Source organism: Mus pahari, chromosome 1 (assembly GCF_900095145.1).
Source record: "Mus pahari chromosome 1, PAHARI_EIJ_v1.1, whole genome shotgun sequence".
NCBI lineage: Eukaryota > Metazoa > Chordata > Mammalia > Rodentia > Muridae > Mus > Mus pahari.
Genome location: NC_034590.1, coordinates 37,246,329 through 37,261,942, shown reverse-complemented (window position 1 = coordinate 37,261,942; position 15,614 = coordinate 37,246,329). Strand labels below are relative to the sequence as shown.

General features: G+C 41.8%; 1 protein-coding gene across 8 annotated transcripts in view; it reads left to right on the top strand.

The window, feature by feature from the left end:
• Tjp1 (tight junction protein 1) overlaps window positions 1-15,614 on the top strand; it is a 232,727-nt gene that overhangs the window by 148,880 nt on the left and 68,233 nt on the right. For 3 of the 8 annotated variants that reach the window (XM_021187463.2, XM_021187454.2, XM_029539310.1), the window contains exon 1: window positions 2,586-3,027. The exons of the other annotated variants lie outside the window; for them this stretch is intronic. In XM_021187463.2, the coding sequence (XP_021043122.1) occupies window positions 3,001-3,027 (27 nt within the window). In that variant the 5' untranslated portion in view covers window positions 2,586-3,000. Of the gene's footprint in view, window positions 1-2,585; window positions 3,028-15,614 lie in introns of those variants that run through there. 8 annotated transcript variants of the gene reach the window in all.

Genomic DNA, 15,614 nt, shown 5'->3' with positions numbered 1-15,614 from the left:
CCTGGAACTCACTCTGTAGACCAGGCTGGCCTCAAACTCAGAAATCTGCCTGCCTCTGCCTCCCGAGTGCTGGGATTAAAGGCATGCGCCACCACGCCTGGCTGATAGTGGGGGGTGGGGGAGTGGGTGGGGGGGTTGGTTGCATTATCAAGATCACCTCATGGTGCCCAACATTTCTTCCTTTTCAAGAATAAACCCACAGCACTTATGAAAAGCAGCATCACTATGCTTTTCTAGAGGTGGTTGTCTATTGTTTCGTTTTTACAGTAGGAACATAAATATCCATATGTAACGAGTGAGTGTAGACACAGCTCATTGAATGAAGGACGTGCTACTTAGCAATTCTAAGATTTCTAAAGCTTCTGTATTCAGTTCCTTTCGCTCAGACCGCAGACACCAGAAGTCCCACAGGAAGTCGTGCTTCTGAGTGTTGTGGTTTTCAGTTTCCTGTTCCTGTGCATTAGATCAGAAAGAAATCTGCACACAAAGGGAAGAAAAGTTTTGGTTGAACTTTCTTGTATCTCTCAATGAGATTTTCTAACTTACTTGCGTTTCTCCCTTATAAATCCATGAGAATTATGGCCATATCCATCTGTAATCATTAATGTCATTGCATACTTTGAGAACGTTTGATGCTCACTGGGTAAATTGTTAAAGTTAAGGGTGTGTCTCAGAGATAATGCTGCGTACTCTCTACTCCCCCATACTGAGGCCCCCCCCTAAACTGTAGAGAAGCAACCCCCATCCCAGTCAGTTAAACTATAGGGATGGAGGTAGATTCCTCCAAAAGTGTTTTTCTTTAAAATGATTTTTAAAATGTATTTTTGTTAGGATACACATGAATAGGTTTCATTGTGGCACCTTCACCTTCATTTCTATAAATGATGGGACCCTTCCCTTGGAGAAGACATACAAATATAGTTTGCCTTAGATATTAAAAATATCTATTCAGTTTACCTAGTTATAGTTCAATTTAGATGATTTAATTCGGTTACTCAAAATACCACTGGAACATTTTAAGAATGGCTACATTATTTGGAAATTTTTAACTGACACACTTTTTAAAGCAAAGTATTCTGAAAGTGAAAAGGTTTTCCTTGATTTCATTTTGTTTGTTTGTTTGTTTGTTTGTTTTAAGCTATGGCAAGATAAGACCAACCAGGAATATTAGATGTCGACACGATGTCGTGATCTAATATTTAGCTTACATAATAGACTTGATAAACCGATTGACCAATGAGAAAAGGGAAGGAGTAGGTGCATCAAACCGCCAGGCAGGCCTGCAGAGTGCATCCCTTATTGAATGGTAATGCCCTGGTGTGAAAGTCCTTCAGGAATGACTTTCTCAGCAGCAGCACATCCAAATCTTTTATAATGCTGTTTTCTCATAGGATAAATTTAATCACCCCCTTTGAGAGAACAAAGGACACTTTGCCTGTGAAATAACCACACACATCCCAACTAAAAACAAAACAAAACAAAACACAAAACTGACTTTAACTGTTTTCCTGCATTCCAAGAAACAGGGTTTGGTTTGCAAAGATGCTCTTTTCAGGTTCAGCTAGCTTAGAGTTGCAAAATACTTGACTTTGAAACCTTAATTGATGTTCACGTTTCATGTATGGATATTTCCAAGTTAGAATTAGGTTTAATTTGGTCATGTAGTTAAATTCTCAAGAGAAACCAGTAGTCTAAAACCCGATGATGCTTCTTCTGTCTCCCTCTTCCTTGTATGGCTACTGTAGCACTATACTAGGTACTTCAAGCATGTTATCTAATGTTACTAAAATTTTCTAATATTCCTTAAGAGCTTTGCAGTATACAGAATGTAAATTAATGAAGCTCCAAATAGTTTTCTACCTACTTTTTTTTCTGTTCAGCAAGGCAGTTGGCCTAAGTTTGCACAGTGGCCTATTGAACTTGTTGAATTCCGCGTGTCCTTACATCCTTTTCTGGTTTGGAAAGGCCGGCAGCCTGGTCTGTCTCTTCAGGGGCCAAGAATTTCAGCAATCTTGATAGCCTAAAATATTCTATTGAGATTCCCGTCTAGCGAGGCGGGAGAAGGGGGCTGGGATTATCTCAGTGTCCAGATCTGTACCTGGTTTATTTAAGGCAGTCGGGTTGTTCTGAGCCTTCTAGAACGCTTCTGTTGTGCTTTAAACAAAAACATATCTATCTCCAGTGGGGTAAGAATGCCGAGACACATGGTGACAGTTGTGACCATTGTTACTTGCGAGGCTAAAGAAACCACAGTTGGGTATTGGCCAGGCCGACCTTTCTCGTCACACTCCTGCGTGGGGCCGATCTGGGGTGGCTGGATCAGGAGAGAGTAGACAAGTCTCTGTAGGGAGTCAAAAAGCTTTAGTACACAGGGGTTTGGGGTTCTCGGGGGCGGGGGGCGCGAATTCTGCCGGATCTGTGATAAAAACAAACAGGATGGATCGCGCGGCAGCGGAAACCGCCTAGCAAGTTACTTGGGTAGCCGAGCTTTTCCTTCCGCGCGGGGGTCGGACCCGGCCTGGCCCCGCCCCTCGCGGAGGCCCCGCCCCCGCCGGCTGGGCATGCTCAGTGGCCCGGTCGGGCAGGTTTTGCGTGGCCGCCTGAGTTGCCCGCGACGGCTCTGCCCGCCGACGGCACGTCTCTCGGCGGCCGCGCGTTCCGGGGAAGTTACGTGCGGGAGCAGGCTTTTGAGGAGACGCCCGAGGGCGGAGGGGACAGCCGGAGGCCCCGGTTCCGCGGAGCGGCGAGCCGGCCGAGGGCGGCGGAGGCCGAGGAGGCGGCCGGGTGTGCCCCGCGGAGAAGCCCGGGCGGGGCGGACGCTTCCCGGACTTTTGTCCCACTTGAATCCCCTCCCCGTGGGCCGGGCCTTTCCGGCCTCCCCCGCCCCTGCCCCGCTCGTCCCCGGGAGATGTTTATGCGGACGGTGGCGTGAGGAGCGGGCGGGCCGGCGGCGCGGAGTTTCGGGTCCGAGGAGCTTCGCGCGGCGCGGAGAGAGACAAGATGTCCGCCAGGGCCGCGGCCGCTAAGGTGAGAACCTCTCGGCCAGCCGGGCGGCGGGCTGGGCGGCGGGGGGCGGCGGGGGAGCCTCGCCCCGCCCTCCCCGCGGGCGGCAGCCGGGGGCGACCGCGGCGGGGCGGGGAGGGGAGGCGGGAGGGCGGGCTGGGGGTGCGCCTGCCGCCCGGGCAGGTGCACGGCTGCCGGTGCCTGGCTCCGGCTCGCGCCGGGAGGCGACGTGCAACAGGTCCCGCGCCTGGAAAGTCGCCCCGGGTGAGGATTCTCAGGCCCCGGGAGCTTGTCTGCGGAGAGACCCGGGGGTGTCACCTGCAGCAGGAGGGTGGGTGGGTAGCCGCGGGGCTGGCTCTGGAGGAGTGGTTGGTACCCGACGAAACCCTATAGTTTCGATCTGATGTCACCCGCTGCGGTATGCGCAATGGCAGCGATAAAGCTTGGAGGCAGCAAAAACACTCCGCTCTAGAGTAGCTAGGGTTTATTTTGAGGTTTATTATTTATGTGAGGCCACACAAGGAGGAAAGTTTTTAAGCACTTTAATTTCAACTTGCAGAAGTAGCACAAAGTGTCCCTACACACGGACAGTAAGATGGGTGCAAACCAAGAGAGCCCGGTGAATTCTGCACAAAACAACTTGCCCGTCTGTTTTCCAGTATGCTTTGAAGTGTGCTTCTTGACAGTGTGCCATATTATTATTACATTAGGCTAAAATTCTTAAAGATGAAATAGAACCCTCCTTTTGTACGTTTTAATAAAAAAAAAAAATCCTAAAGTGCTTGCTCTTTCAATGACAGGCATACAATGTGAGAGAAATCAATCCGTTATTCAAACAGCTTAAACAGGTGGTGATTTTATGTACTTTTCTATTTGGAATACTTAGTCAGAACCTTTGAGAATAGATGGAAATTTCTGAATTCTTGACTGGACCTTGTTTCTTTGGCAGATACTACACTCTAGGTTTAGTATAGATTGTTATAAGGAATAAAGTATTCCTCCTGTAGGAATAATTTAGTTAGTATCTTTTTTTTGAGCAAACATTGATGAAATATCTAAAAGGAAGACTGGGTCCAAAAACTAGACTCAGTGCAACATTTGTTACTTTTAAAATATAAATAATGATATTAACCTTTGCTGGGACTTGCTTTCTTGGGACCAAAGGCTTTGTTGCCATATTACACAGAATGTCACTTTGTTTCAAAGTGTGAGCTCTGGTACTTGTTATTCAAGACAACACACTTGGAAAGTGTTATTCCAAGAGAAGTGTTTCCAATCGCTTGCTGTGGCAAGGTGATTTAGAAGGTGTGCTTTTACACATAAATTGTGGTATTGAGATCTTATGGCACAGAGGAACACCTCTGTAGTTAAATATTTGCATCCTTAACTGGGAACTGAAGGGTTATTTTCTTGGATGCAATCTTACATAAAGCTAGGCCCACCCTCAATGAGCTGGTGAATGCAGTGTTAACCAGTAGCTTCCTTCCCTATAAGTCACATTTACTGTTTTCAGGGAACCAAAAATGCTTAAGCACCCAGCTCTGTGATTGTTTTACATAGGGTGCTTTTGTTTCTCCTACCCCTGTTAAAACATACAGACACTCATTTTGCAGCCTGCTCTTGTGTTTTTGGCACAGCAGTTGTAGAACTGGAGTACGCCAGTACTTTTCATTCTCCAGCTTTGTAAGGTCGAGTAGTTTTCACCATGCCGCTCCAGTCATCGCTGCCTTTTGGATGGAGATGTTGGGCTTGTTTCCAGGATATTGTTATTGCAATGAGTATAATTTATATAATTGTATTTACATTTTTGTATCTGTACACCTGCTACTGTATGTCAGCTTATTAAAAGTGAAACTGCTATGCCAAAGAGTGCATTTCAAATTCTGATATACACAAACACTTACTCCAAAGTCTATACCTAAGAATAAACACAGCAAATATTGGTGAGTTGGCCTGAATCTTGATGAAGGACATAAATCCAAGTCAGTGCCATAAAACTTTGTGGCTGACGAGAGTCGATAGAATTTACCCACGGTCCCTGACTTGATGATTAAGTGCAGCGACTTCTAAGTAGAATTCCATTGTAGTGTTATAGAAAGCATGATAGCTTGATAAGATGTTTATCTTACCATGTAGATGAATGCAAGGAGAAAGTCCTTTCAGAAAACCCTATTTATTATAAATTCAGAGTACTTTAAAATAGAGAATGGAGTCACATAGTCAGAAATAGATATTTATGAGCATTTAGTGATTGTGATCAACATTAAATATGAGCTAAGATAGCCGGGCGTGATGGCGGTCACTTTTAATCCCAGCACCTGGGAGACAGAGGCAGGCGAATTTCTGAGTTGGAGGCCAGCCTGGTCTACAGAGTGAGTTCCAGGACAGCCAGGGCTACACTGAGAAACCCTGTCTCGAAAACAAAAAAAAACAAAAAAAACCAAACAAAACCCAAATAAATAAATAAATAAATAATAATAAAAAAAAAATAAAAATATGAGCTAAGATTAATATGTGGGGGTAATTCAATTGATTCTCACAGTAACACTACGAAGTGGAAGCAGAAAGCCTGTGTTAGGCACATTTAAGACCAGCAAAAGGGAAAACAATATATGTCAAACTAAGTATAGATTATTGGGAAAGAATCCCTTATTCCGTAAATAAAACTACAAAGACTGGTATCATGTTTTAAAAGTGTCTCTTTCCTGCTTCATATGAAACAACAATAAGATCCTGATGACTCTTGGAGTTAGTTCTTGTGGGTGTATGATGGGGGTACCTGCTGTGGTGACAGTAACCAGTGCAGGTCAGATGACAGTTTTGTGGCTTTGGTCAGGCTTTGGTCAGGCTTGCGTCCATGAGTCACAAGTATCTTTAGTCACTAACCATCTTTCCTTCCCTGTCCCTCATGAAGGTTTAAGCGTTTGAAAAAATAATTGACAAAACACGAGAAAAGAAGTGCAGGGAGGCACGCACATGCACACGCACACACACATGCACATGTACAAGCAAGTGATTGGGAAGGGATTCTCTGTTGATGATAGTGACTAAATAAAGGGCAAGGCCTTAGGTGTATGATGTGCATCTGAGTTTGCAATGAGGTTTGTTTACTAGTGTTCCTGATAACAGTTACTCAAAAGTTGAAAACAAGTGTGGGGTTGGTTCTCCGACTTTTCGTGTAATTGCTTAATTATGTAAGGAAATGGCATTGATAATTACTAGGAACTGTTTCATTGGCTGACCCACAGAAAGTGGCTGAAGGAAGTTGCTGTGGTTTCTGGATTTTCAAGTTGTATCACTTTGGAGGAAACAGTATAAATTTCTGTGGTGTCCTCCTGGGCTGTTTTCTTGTTTTGCTGTGTAGTGAAATGTTTGTGTCTGAGAAACAGTTTTGTCTTTCCTAATGGCTATGTCTGAAATTATAGTGTAGATGGACATAAAAATGATTTACACTTTTCTTTTTTAAACCATTGCTGTTTATTGTAAGGATTCTCAGGCATCTATCAAGTGAGGCACAGTGGGTTTGTTTTTCAACAGCTGAACATATTTTAAACTTAAGAACTATAGAAAATAGCTAAGGTAATGATCAAAACTAATTATTACATGAGTCTTTTTATAGATAAGGATAGTTTGCTGAGTTAACTGATGAGTATTTGCTTCATGTGCTTCCAGAGTAAGTAAGAATTCATTTGAGGCTTACATTTTCACTTGATTGTGTCTACCGCCATTTATGATATTTGTTCTAGTGATGCTCCCCCACCTGCTTTGCTCAGTTTGCACAGTAGTTTCCACCAGAATGTATTTTAGTCACAGGCTTTTGAGTACGTTGGTGTGTTGAACATTTTAGATGCCATTCATTAAAGCTTTAGTTCATGTAAATTGGCTGGTAGTCCTCATTACATTATGTAGCTTTTAAGTTTACTGTGAGATATCTTCATAGCTTATTGACAGAATGCTGGTTTCCCTAATATATGCTTTCATGGTTGGAGCTTGTAGAAAGTAAACTTTTATTTTAGATTGAGGAAGACTTAATGCTTCCTCTTGCTTGCTGTGGAGATAGTGTCAGCCTCCTCACCAATAGTTAAGGAGCTTGAAGTAGTCTGGCTTTTAGAGCTCTGATGGCGTTTAGAGGGCTGTTGCTTGTTTGGCTTGAGGGGGAAAATCCTAGAAAGGGTTCTGCCTCTGACTTACCTGCTCTTTAATCCTTTTCTGTTTAGAGACCTAGTATAAGCTCAGTACAGATGTTAAGAATAAATCACAATAAATAAAATAGGCTATAGTGCTGTTAGGGAAATGTCTCTAAGGAAAAAAACTTTTTAAAAATCCTGTTTTGGAGTGTCTTTTAGAATAATAGACTTGATGAAATTGTTGGAAATGTCATTTTCTTTCTTGATCTAGCTGTGATGTGTTAATAATTTAGACTCCTGAAAGGGGCCCAGCTTTAAACTCTTGATGTCTGTCCTCATGTGCCTAGCTGTAGAACATCCCAGGCCTGGGAAGCATGCATTCACACTCTCTGCCAAGTCCCCACTGAGCAACCTAGTAACTGCTGACAAGCATGGGGCAGGGCTGTGGGGGAGGGGCAGCGCTGCCAACTAACCTGTTAGTCAGAATTTTTATCAAATGACAAATATTAAAAGACAGTTTTCATTTAGAATGATTTCCATGAAATGTTTGACTGTAATGTTTTTTGTCTCAACTCTGAACTTTGAAAGGCAATATTAAAAAATAAAAACTTGTAAGTTTGACAATATTTAATCTGATGGAAAGAGATAGACATTAGTTTACCAAGTTTCAAACAGACCAACTTGCTGTTTCTGAATAGCATTTTTTTTTTTTTTTTTGTAAGCCAGCAATAAAAATAGGCTTTTTGCTCTCTTTGACCTAGAGTACTGCTTAATTTATTTATTGCAGAGAAGAGTGGCTTCAGGTTGCTCCTTTATGGGCCAACCAGGTGCTTTATTTCCATTTCTTCTTAAGCAGATAAATTCTTTATAATGAGTGAGAAGAGAAGCTCGGTAGAGGAATGAGTCACGAGTTTCATTTTATAACTTGAAAATGGATAGAATAATTGGATTCTGAACGATAGGTTGTACTGTTGGAGATAAAGCCAGCAGTGCCAGACTTTGTCCCGTGAAGCATTAGCGTGGTCTAAGCAGGTCTTGGGCTATTGTGTTTGTAATGTTTTGTACTAAGTCTTAACTGTGGCTACAGTGAAAGAGCTTTTTAGTAGATTTTGTCTCATGTGCATTTTTAGTTCTTTGTCAGAACAAGGTGTTTTTGTATTGACAGAATACTGGGAGGTAAATTGACACACAGAGAAAGGTCCAAAGCAAAGGTAATATTTTCTATTGATAGTAAGTTTGTTTTGATTTGGTAAAACCTTTTATGTTTTTAAAAATAGAGTAAATTCCTAAGATAAAAATTTCCATTTTCAGCAAGGGGGCAGAGGCATGCAGATCTTTGTGAGTTTGAGGCCAGCCTGGTCTAGAGTCAGTTCAGGACAACCAAGGCTACACAGAGATCAAGTCTCAGAAATTAAAAAATTCTTTTTCTCCTTGGTTATTTTAGGCATTTTTACTGTTTTGATATTGGTGCTAGTGTTAAAAAAAGTTTTTGTTATGAGTATTGTTTTGAGATGAGGTCTCATAAAACTAAGAATGACCCCAGACTAACTATGTAGCTGAGGTTAGCCTTGAATCCAGTTCTTCTTTTGTCTCCCCTCCCCACTGCTCAGTACTGCTGTTATTAGTTTAAGCTACTACCATCATCTTTTAAAAACAATTTCAGATAACTGAATATATGTTAAATTTATAAGTAAATCTTCTAATTCTAGAATTTAGAAGGATACCAAGAATGACTAATTAATTTTAACACTGAGTATATTTTGTTTTAGTTCTCTGCTCTTTAAAAGTTCATAGTTTTTAGTATGCAGCTGCTCTATAGAATAATGATCAGTTTTAGAACTTGTAATTCATTCCATAGAAACCAAAGAGTTTTGGGCTTGGTATAGCTCTTAGTTGGTACAGAGCGTGCTTGTCCAGCATGCACCGGGGCCAGTGCTCAATCCCTAGTACTGCATAAGTGCATGCCTGTAATCCTAGCTCTGGGGAAGTGGAAGCCTGAGAATCAGTAGCTCAAGGTTATCCTCATCTGTGTTTCTTACTAGCTAAGGAGCTCCAGACTATCTTACCTGTAACCTCAGCAGTGAGGACCCCAGGCAGGCAAATCCCGAGAGCTCCCTGGCCATCCAGCCTTGCCTAAACAGCCAGTTTTTTGTTTTTTCTTTTTTTACCTCAATAGAGAGACCATCTCAAGGCAATAAGGTAGAGAGAATGATAGAGGAAGATACCCGATGTCCTCCTCTGGCCTCTACATACTTAGTGCACCAGAATGCTCCCAGGTCCATGTACCACATACAGATACAAGTTCAAAATCAGCTTAGGCTACACAGTGACACCTTGCAGCATGCAGAGAAGAAAAAGGCTACACGAGGAAAGGCGTGGAGGTGTGTTCGTGCAGTCTGAGTACTTGGGAGGGTGATGCAGGAAGAGCACAGTGTTCAGCCATAGCAGCCACATGTAAAGTTTTAGGGCTATGTTGGTAGGATGCAGAAGTGAGTAGTAATATTGTAAAGAAAAGTACCACAGAAGGCGAGAGAAGCATGGCCTTTTGGGATGCAGTTACAGTTACATTCACAGTAAATAAACGGCACAAGGGCTGGAGAGATTGCTCAGTGGTCAAGAACACTCTTTGCTCCTGTAGAGGCCCAGATTTGATTCCTAGCACCCACTTGGTGGCCACAGTCATCTACAACACCAGTTCTAGAGAATTTGATGCCCTCTTCTGAGCTCTGTGGGTACCAAGCATGCTTGCAGTGCACACACATAAAGGCAAGACACTCACACATAAAATGAATAAATCTAAAAACAAAACAAAATAAAGCAAAAAAAAAAAACAAAACCTTAAAACAATAACGGCGTTCTGCTATGGGCTTTTGTTTGTTTTGGGATTTGGTGGTGGGAGTAGGGTTAAGGAGTTAGCTAAATTACATCTAACACCGTTTCTAGGTTTTCCTTTGTTAACTTTAAAACATTGAGTCTGGCTATAGCTGTGGAAACGTTTTGTGCATATTTGCTATCTCAGAAACATAAGGTAACTAAGAATTTACTCATGTGCAGCTCTGTGACTATATTGGCATGGGAGATAGGCTCTGTGTTTCCTGTTACTGTTTACGTTTAGGGAGGGTCTAGGTCTAACATGTTATAAAACATCCCAATAGTCTGGATTTGAAAACTTTTTATTGAATAGACACTTGTTGTACATCCATTACTACTAGACATGTGATTAGATGCTGGAGGCAGAGCGCTAAGTGTCTGTCTGTCTCTGACCTGGTGAGTGTCGTGACAGTGAGCAGACAGCAGACAAGATCCTGAGTGATGCTAAGTGCTGTTCTGTATGTGCCATTGCCAGACAACAGTCTCCTACCTACCCCAAAAGACCATGTTTGTCTGGCCTTCTGTGGTACTTTCTCTATAATTTCATTACTTACTTTACATGTGGCTGCTTTGGCAAAGTACAGTGATCCTCCTACATCAGCCTCCTAAGTGCTTGGACTGCAGGCAGGCTCCTCCACTCCTAACCTGGTGTAGCCAGTTTTCTCCACACGCAGCAAGGTGTCACTGTGTAGTCCAGGCTAACCTCAAACTTGTTATGTAGCCCAGACAGATTTTGAACTCAGTTCCTCTTCCTCAGCCTCCTGGGTGAGGATTCTAAGGATGCGCCACTGTACCTAGCTCACTGCCACAGTTTTTATTATAGGAAGACTTGCCTTATTTGTTGACTTTGAGGGGAAAAAGTAGGTTAAGTTGTGGCTTTGTACTTGTTGAATATTGTGCAAAAAGTGACAAATTTTCCAGTTACTTGAGTTTTAACAGTTATATGAAAGCCACTTTTGGTTAGTTTTAATCTGGAGGATAATTTAACTCTTAAGAGTTAAGATTAACTCTTAAACCCATAATGGGCGTTCCTTACTTTACTCTGATAAGACTATGGAAATCTCCAATCAACAGAAATACGTGTTATATACAAAAACATGGAAAAACAAAGATGTCTTTTAAAATAGAATGCATATCTTTTTTAGTAGTATCTTAGGAGTTTCGAAGGCTTATTTACTGATTTTTTTTTTTATTGTATTGGAGTATTTACTTAAGCAAAAATATACTGTACTGATGCTGTATTGCCTATAATATTGGAAATGATGAGTTGGCATTGACAGATTCTGCATTTATGCTAAGTGCTGACTCACAGGTCCTGAGCTTAGTGTTTCATAGATGTGTTATTTGTCTTTGTTTTTTAAAGATTTATTTATTTATTTTATGTATGTGAGTACACTGTAGCTGTATAGATGGTTGTGAGCCTTCATGTGGTTGTTGGGAATTGAATTTAGGACCTCTGTTCGCTCCGGTCCAAAGATGTATTTATTATATGCAAGTACACTGTAGCTGTCTTCAGACACACCAGAAGAGGGTGTCAGATATCATTACGGGTGGTTGTGAGCCACCATGTGATTGCTGGGATTTGAACTCAGGACCTTCAGAAGAGCAGTCAGTGCTCTTACCCACTGAGCCATCTCGCCAGCCCATATTTATTTTATTTATATGAATATACTGTAGCTTTCTTCAGACACACCAGAAGAAGGCATCTGATCCCATTACAGATGGCTGTGAGCCACCATGTGGTNGCTGGGTATTGAACTCAGGACCTCTGGAAGAATAGTCAGTGTTTTTAACTACTGAGCCATCTCTCCAGCCCATGCTGTTTGATCCTTATTATTCTGTTAGGTATTACTATTCTCTTTTACAGTGAAGGCTCCAGGGTTAATTCATTTGCTGTGGCTACATCTGATTATAACTCAAAATATGTGTACATTTAAATATTCTTGCATTTTAAATGAGCATCAGATGAACATGCTGTATGTTGGGTGAGTTGGGGAAGCTGGAAGCAAGCTACAGTGACGGGATCAGCTGCCTAGCTCCTGCTGGGTCTTCTTCTGGGTTAGGAAAGCCAGATTTTTTCCAGGTTTTCAAAACTGGTGGTAATTTTGTTATATTGACAAGTACCTTGACCTAAAATTAGAAAGCTCAATTAATTTTGCTTACCTTTTTATTGTAAAACTTAGTATTAATGTGTAAAATACATAGAGAAAATATACATACGGTGAATACCCATGTAAACACCACATACCTATTACCGGGCCAGATTCTGTACAGATAAGGCATTAAAAAAACAGTCATTGAATAGTTGTAAGGATCTTTCAGTTTCTGCGTTTAGGGTCTAGGTTTTGAATTTTGGGGATCTATCTACCATTAGCTGCTGTTTCTCCTATTTAAAAGGGAGCAGGAGTAGAAAATGCAGATAGTACCCAGCTTAGGTAGTTGTATATGAATAGAACCAAGTACACAGTAAGTCACATTGACATACCTTTTTAAAAACATTGTAAATGAAGCCCATTTTAATATTGGAAAAGGGTATATAGGGATTTTGGTTGAGCTTATTTCTGTACGGAGTTCAGACTGTAGATAGGCAGATGCAACAGCAGGTTACTTTTTCCTTTCAGAGACAGTACTTGGGCTCTTCAGATCCTTAGGGAAGCTGTCTTATATTAGCATTAAATCAGTCCTGGTTTGATGGATTAGGCAATAGAGACTTTAAACTACATTACAAACCCAGTGTTACAGACTCAGTTTGGATATACACCTTAATGGTGAATGAGTCAGATCACTTCACCAATGTACCATACATACATACTAATTCTCTTTGGAGTACTATAGTAGCTTTCTAAAGACTATCTTAGCCTCTGTTTTTCTAAAACAAAGACTCTTTTTACTTTGTAACAATTCCATATACTTATATAATGTATCTTAATCAGAGTCAGCTCAGTCTCCCTACCTTCAACCCTCTCCCCCAATGCTTTATGTCTAATTAGTGCTGCCTGTATGCACATAGGTTTGGAGGGCATTTGATAGGGTCTCTCAAGAGAGAGACTTACCCTCCTTCAGTACCTACTAGCTCCTCAGTGAGACGTGGAGCCTCATAAGCCCCTTTCCTAGCCATGCCTGGCCCGTGTAAATAATCCCAGCTGCTGTGAGTTTATGAGTCCAGAGACAGAGGTTCAGAGTGTGCCTTCTATTCCATAGTTCTCTGAGCCTTAAAAGGAATCTTAGCAGATATTAGGATTAGTTCTCTTTTTTCCAAAGCACACACATTCACTCATTCTAAAAATTTCTGTATTTATTGGCTTTATTTAGATAGTAAAAGACCAAAATTGGTAATAGCAAACTGTTACTGGGTTATTTGACTATTGTCTATTTGAATGGCCTCATCTTTTATCTTGTTCTTTGCCCTCTGTTGACAAACTTTGCTTTCCTTTTCTCACTTATTAAAGCATATGCGCATGCGCGCGCACGTGTGTGTGTGTGTGTGTGTGTGTGTGTGTGTGTGTGTGTATATGTTGGGGGGGGGTGTTGCTCACAGACCAGATGAGGGTATCAGATCTCTTAGAGCTGAAGTTACAGGTGGTTGTGAGCTACTCGATATGGGTGTTGGGAGCCAAACTCCAATCCTTTGAAAGAGCTGTAAGGATGTTTACTTAACCTTGCAGGCATCTCTTCCAGCCTTTCTTCAGTTCTGCCAGACACTTCTGCCAGCTTTCTCTTTGCTCCTCTCAGGGCACTGGTTTTCTTTCTAGGTAGTACTTATTTAAGCCCATGGTTATGTATCAAGCCCTGAAGTGTTTGGATCATTCCATTCTCCCACTAGAGAAGCATGGTCACATTGATTGTAACTGGCTGTTGCAGAGCTTACTAGAGTATCCTTAATAAATGCAGCTCATTTGAATGAGTTGAGACACTTCCTGCTAGGGATGGGGCTCTTGATTGGGCTGTTTCCTTTACCTGGGATGTTTTCCACATCCATTCCTCCTTAGTCTGGCACTAAGAGATTTTACTGATCAGAACTCCAGCAGTGTTAAGATCCTTTCACTATGTATCTTTCCACCACTTGAAGCTGGCTATTTGATAAAGAGTTGATTTATTTTACATTGTTATATTGTATTAGATAATTTTTTAAAGTGCTCCTGTAAGATACTTGCTTATCTCTAAGACTTCTACTTTTTGTGTTCCTGAAAAGAAGGCAGCTGCTGAAGTAACTGGTGCAGGGAACTGTTCTTAGTGCTCGCTGGATCATGATAGCAGCACTCTAGGTTTGGGTCTTCTCATAGTCATGATTTCAAGTTGTGTTTCTTTTGTTTTTAAGTAGAAAACATTTCAAATGGAAATTATGATGAATCTTCGATGTTATTCTCATTTTAGTACAGATACCAATTTATGAGCCCAGTACCCATAACATTTCTTTGTAAGATCTTTCCTTCCCTCCTCACCCTTCCACATGGTCTCATGTAGCCCAGGCTGGTCCCAAACTCTCCATGTACCTTGAACTCTTGTTCTTCATGCTTTCCCTGAAATCAAAGGCCTAGGTTGCCACACCTGGCTTTATAAGTCCTACCAGATTCTAAGGTCTTGGTAGTTTCTTAGATCTCCCCCCCCACTCCTCCTCCTCCTCCTCCTCCTCCTCCTCCTCCCTCTTCTTTCTTCCTCTTCCTCCTCCTCCTTCTACCTCCTCTTCCTTTTCCTCTCCCCCCTTCTGAGTGCTTGCCTAGATTTCTTAATTCACTAGGTGTCCCCAGATGATGGTGTTTAAATTTTATTTTTTTGTGATTTATTAGCTGGTATAGCTAAGAAAAATGTCTTTTCATGTACTGCTTGTTTATCCACTGTTACTGTTTGTAAGAAAGACAGAATAAACACTTAGTGGCAGAAAAAAAGTACCAGTTTTTTAAAGTACTACAATGAATTGTTCCAGTGTTTTTTTAAAAGACAAATTATGTATATTTGACTTAATTTTTACCAATTCTAGTACAGCTTTTTTCATCAAATTATTTTATTTTGAAGTTTTAAAAAAATTGGCACACTTTTTATTTTTTTCCATTAATGTATTTATTCATTTTACATTCTGATTGCTGTCCCCACTCCTGGTCCCCTCTCGCACAGTCCCTCCCCCATCCCCTTCTCTGAGAGGGTACTCCACCCCACCCTCCCATATCCCCTCATCCTGGCACATCAAATGTCTGCAGGATTAGGCGCATCCTCTCCCACTGAGGCCAGATGAGGCAGTTCAGTTAGGGGCGTGGATTCCACAGACATGCAACAGCTTTAGGGACAGCTCCTGGTCCAGTTGTTGGACCCACATGAAATATTTTGAAGTATCTTTTTAACAGTACATTAAATAGATAGATCATAGGTGCAGTTCCTTCCAGCTTCTGTGCCCATGCCCACGGGTGACTCTGTCCTAACTTCTAACAGGGTAGGTTGCTGATTCCCCGCAGTGTCAGTTCTCACACGTTGTTTCTGCTCACTTGTTACACCATTTCTATTCTGTAGTCACTGCATGCTCTCCCCCCCCCCCCCAGACAGGGTTTCTCTGTGTAGCCCTGGCTGTCCTGAAACTCACTTTGTAGACCAGGCTGGCCTCAAACTCAGAAATCCGCCTGC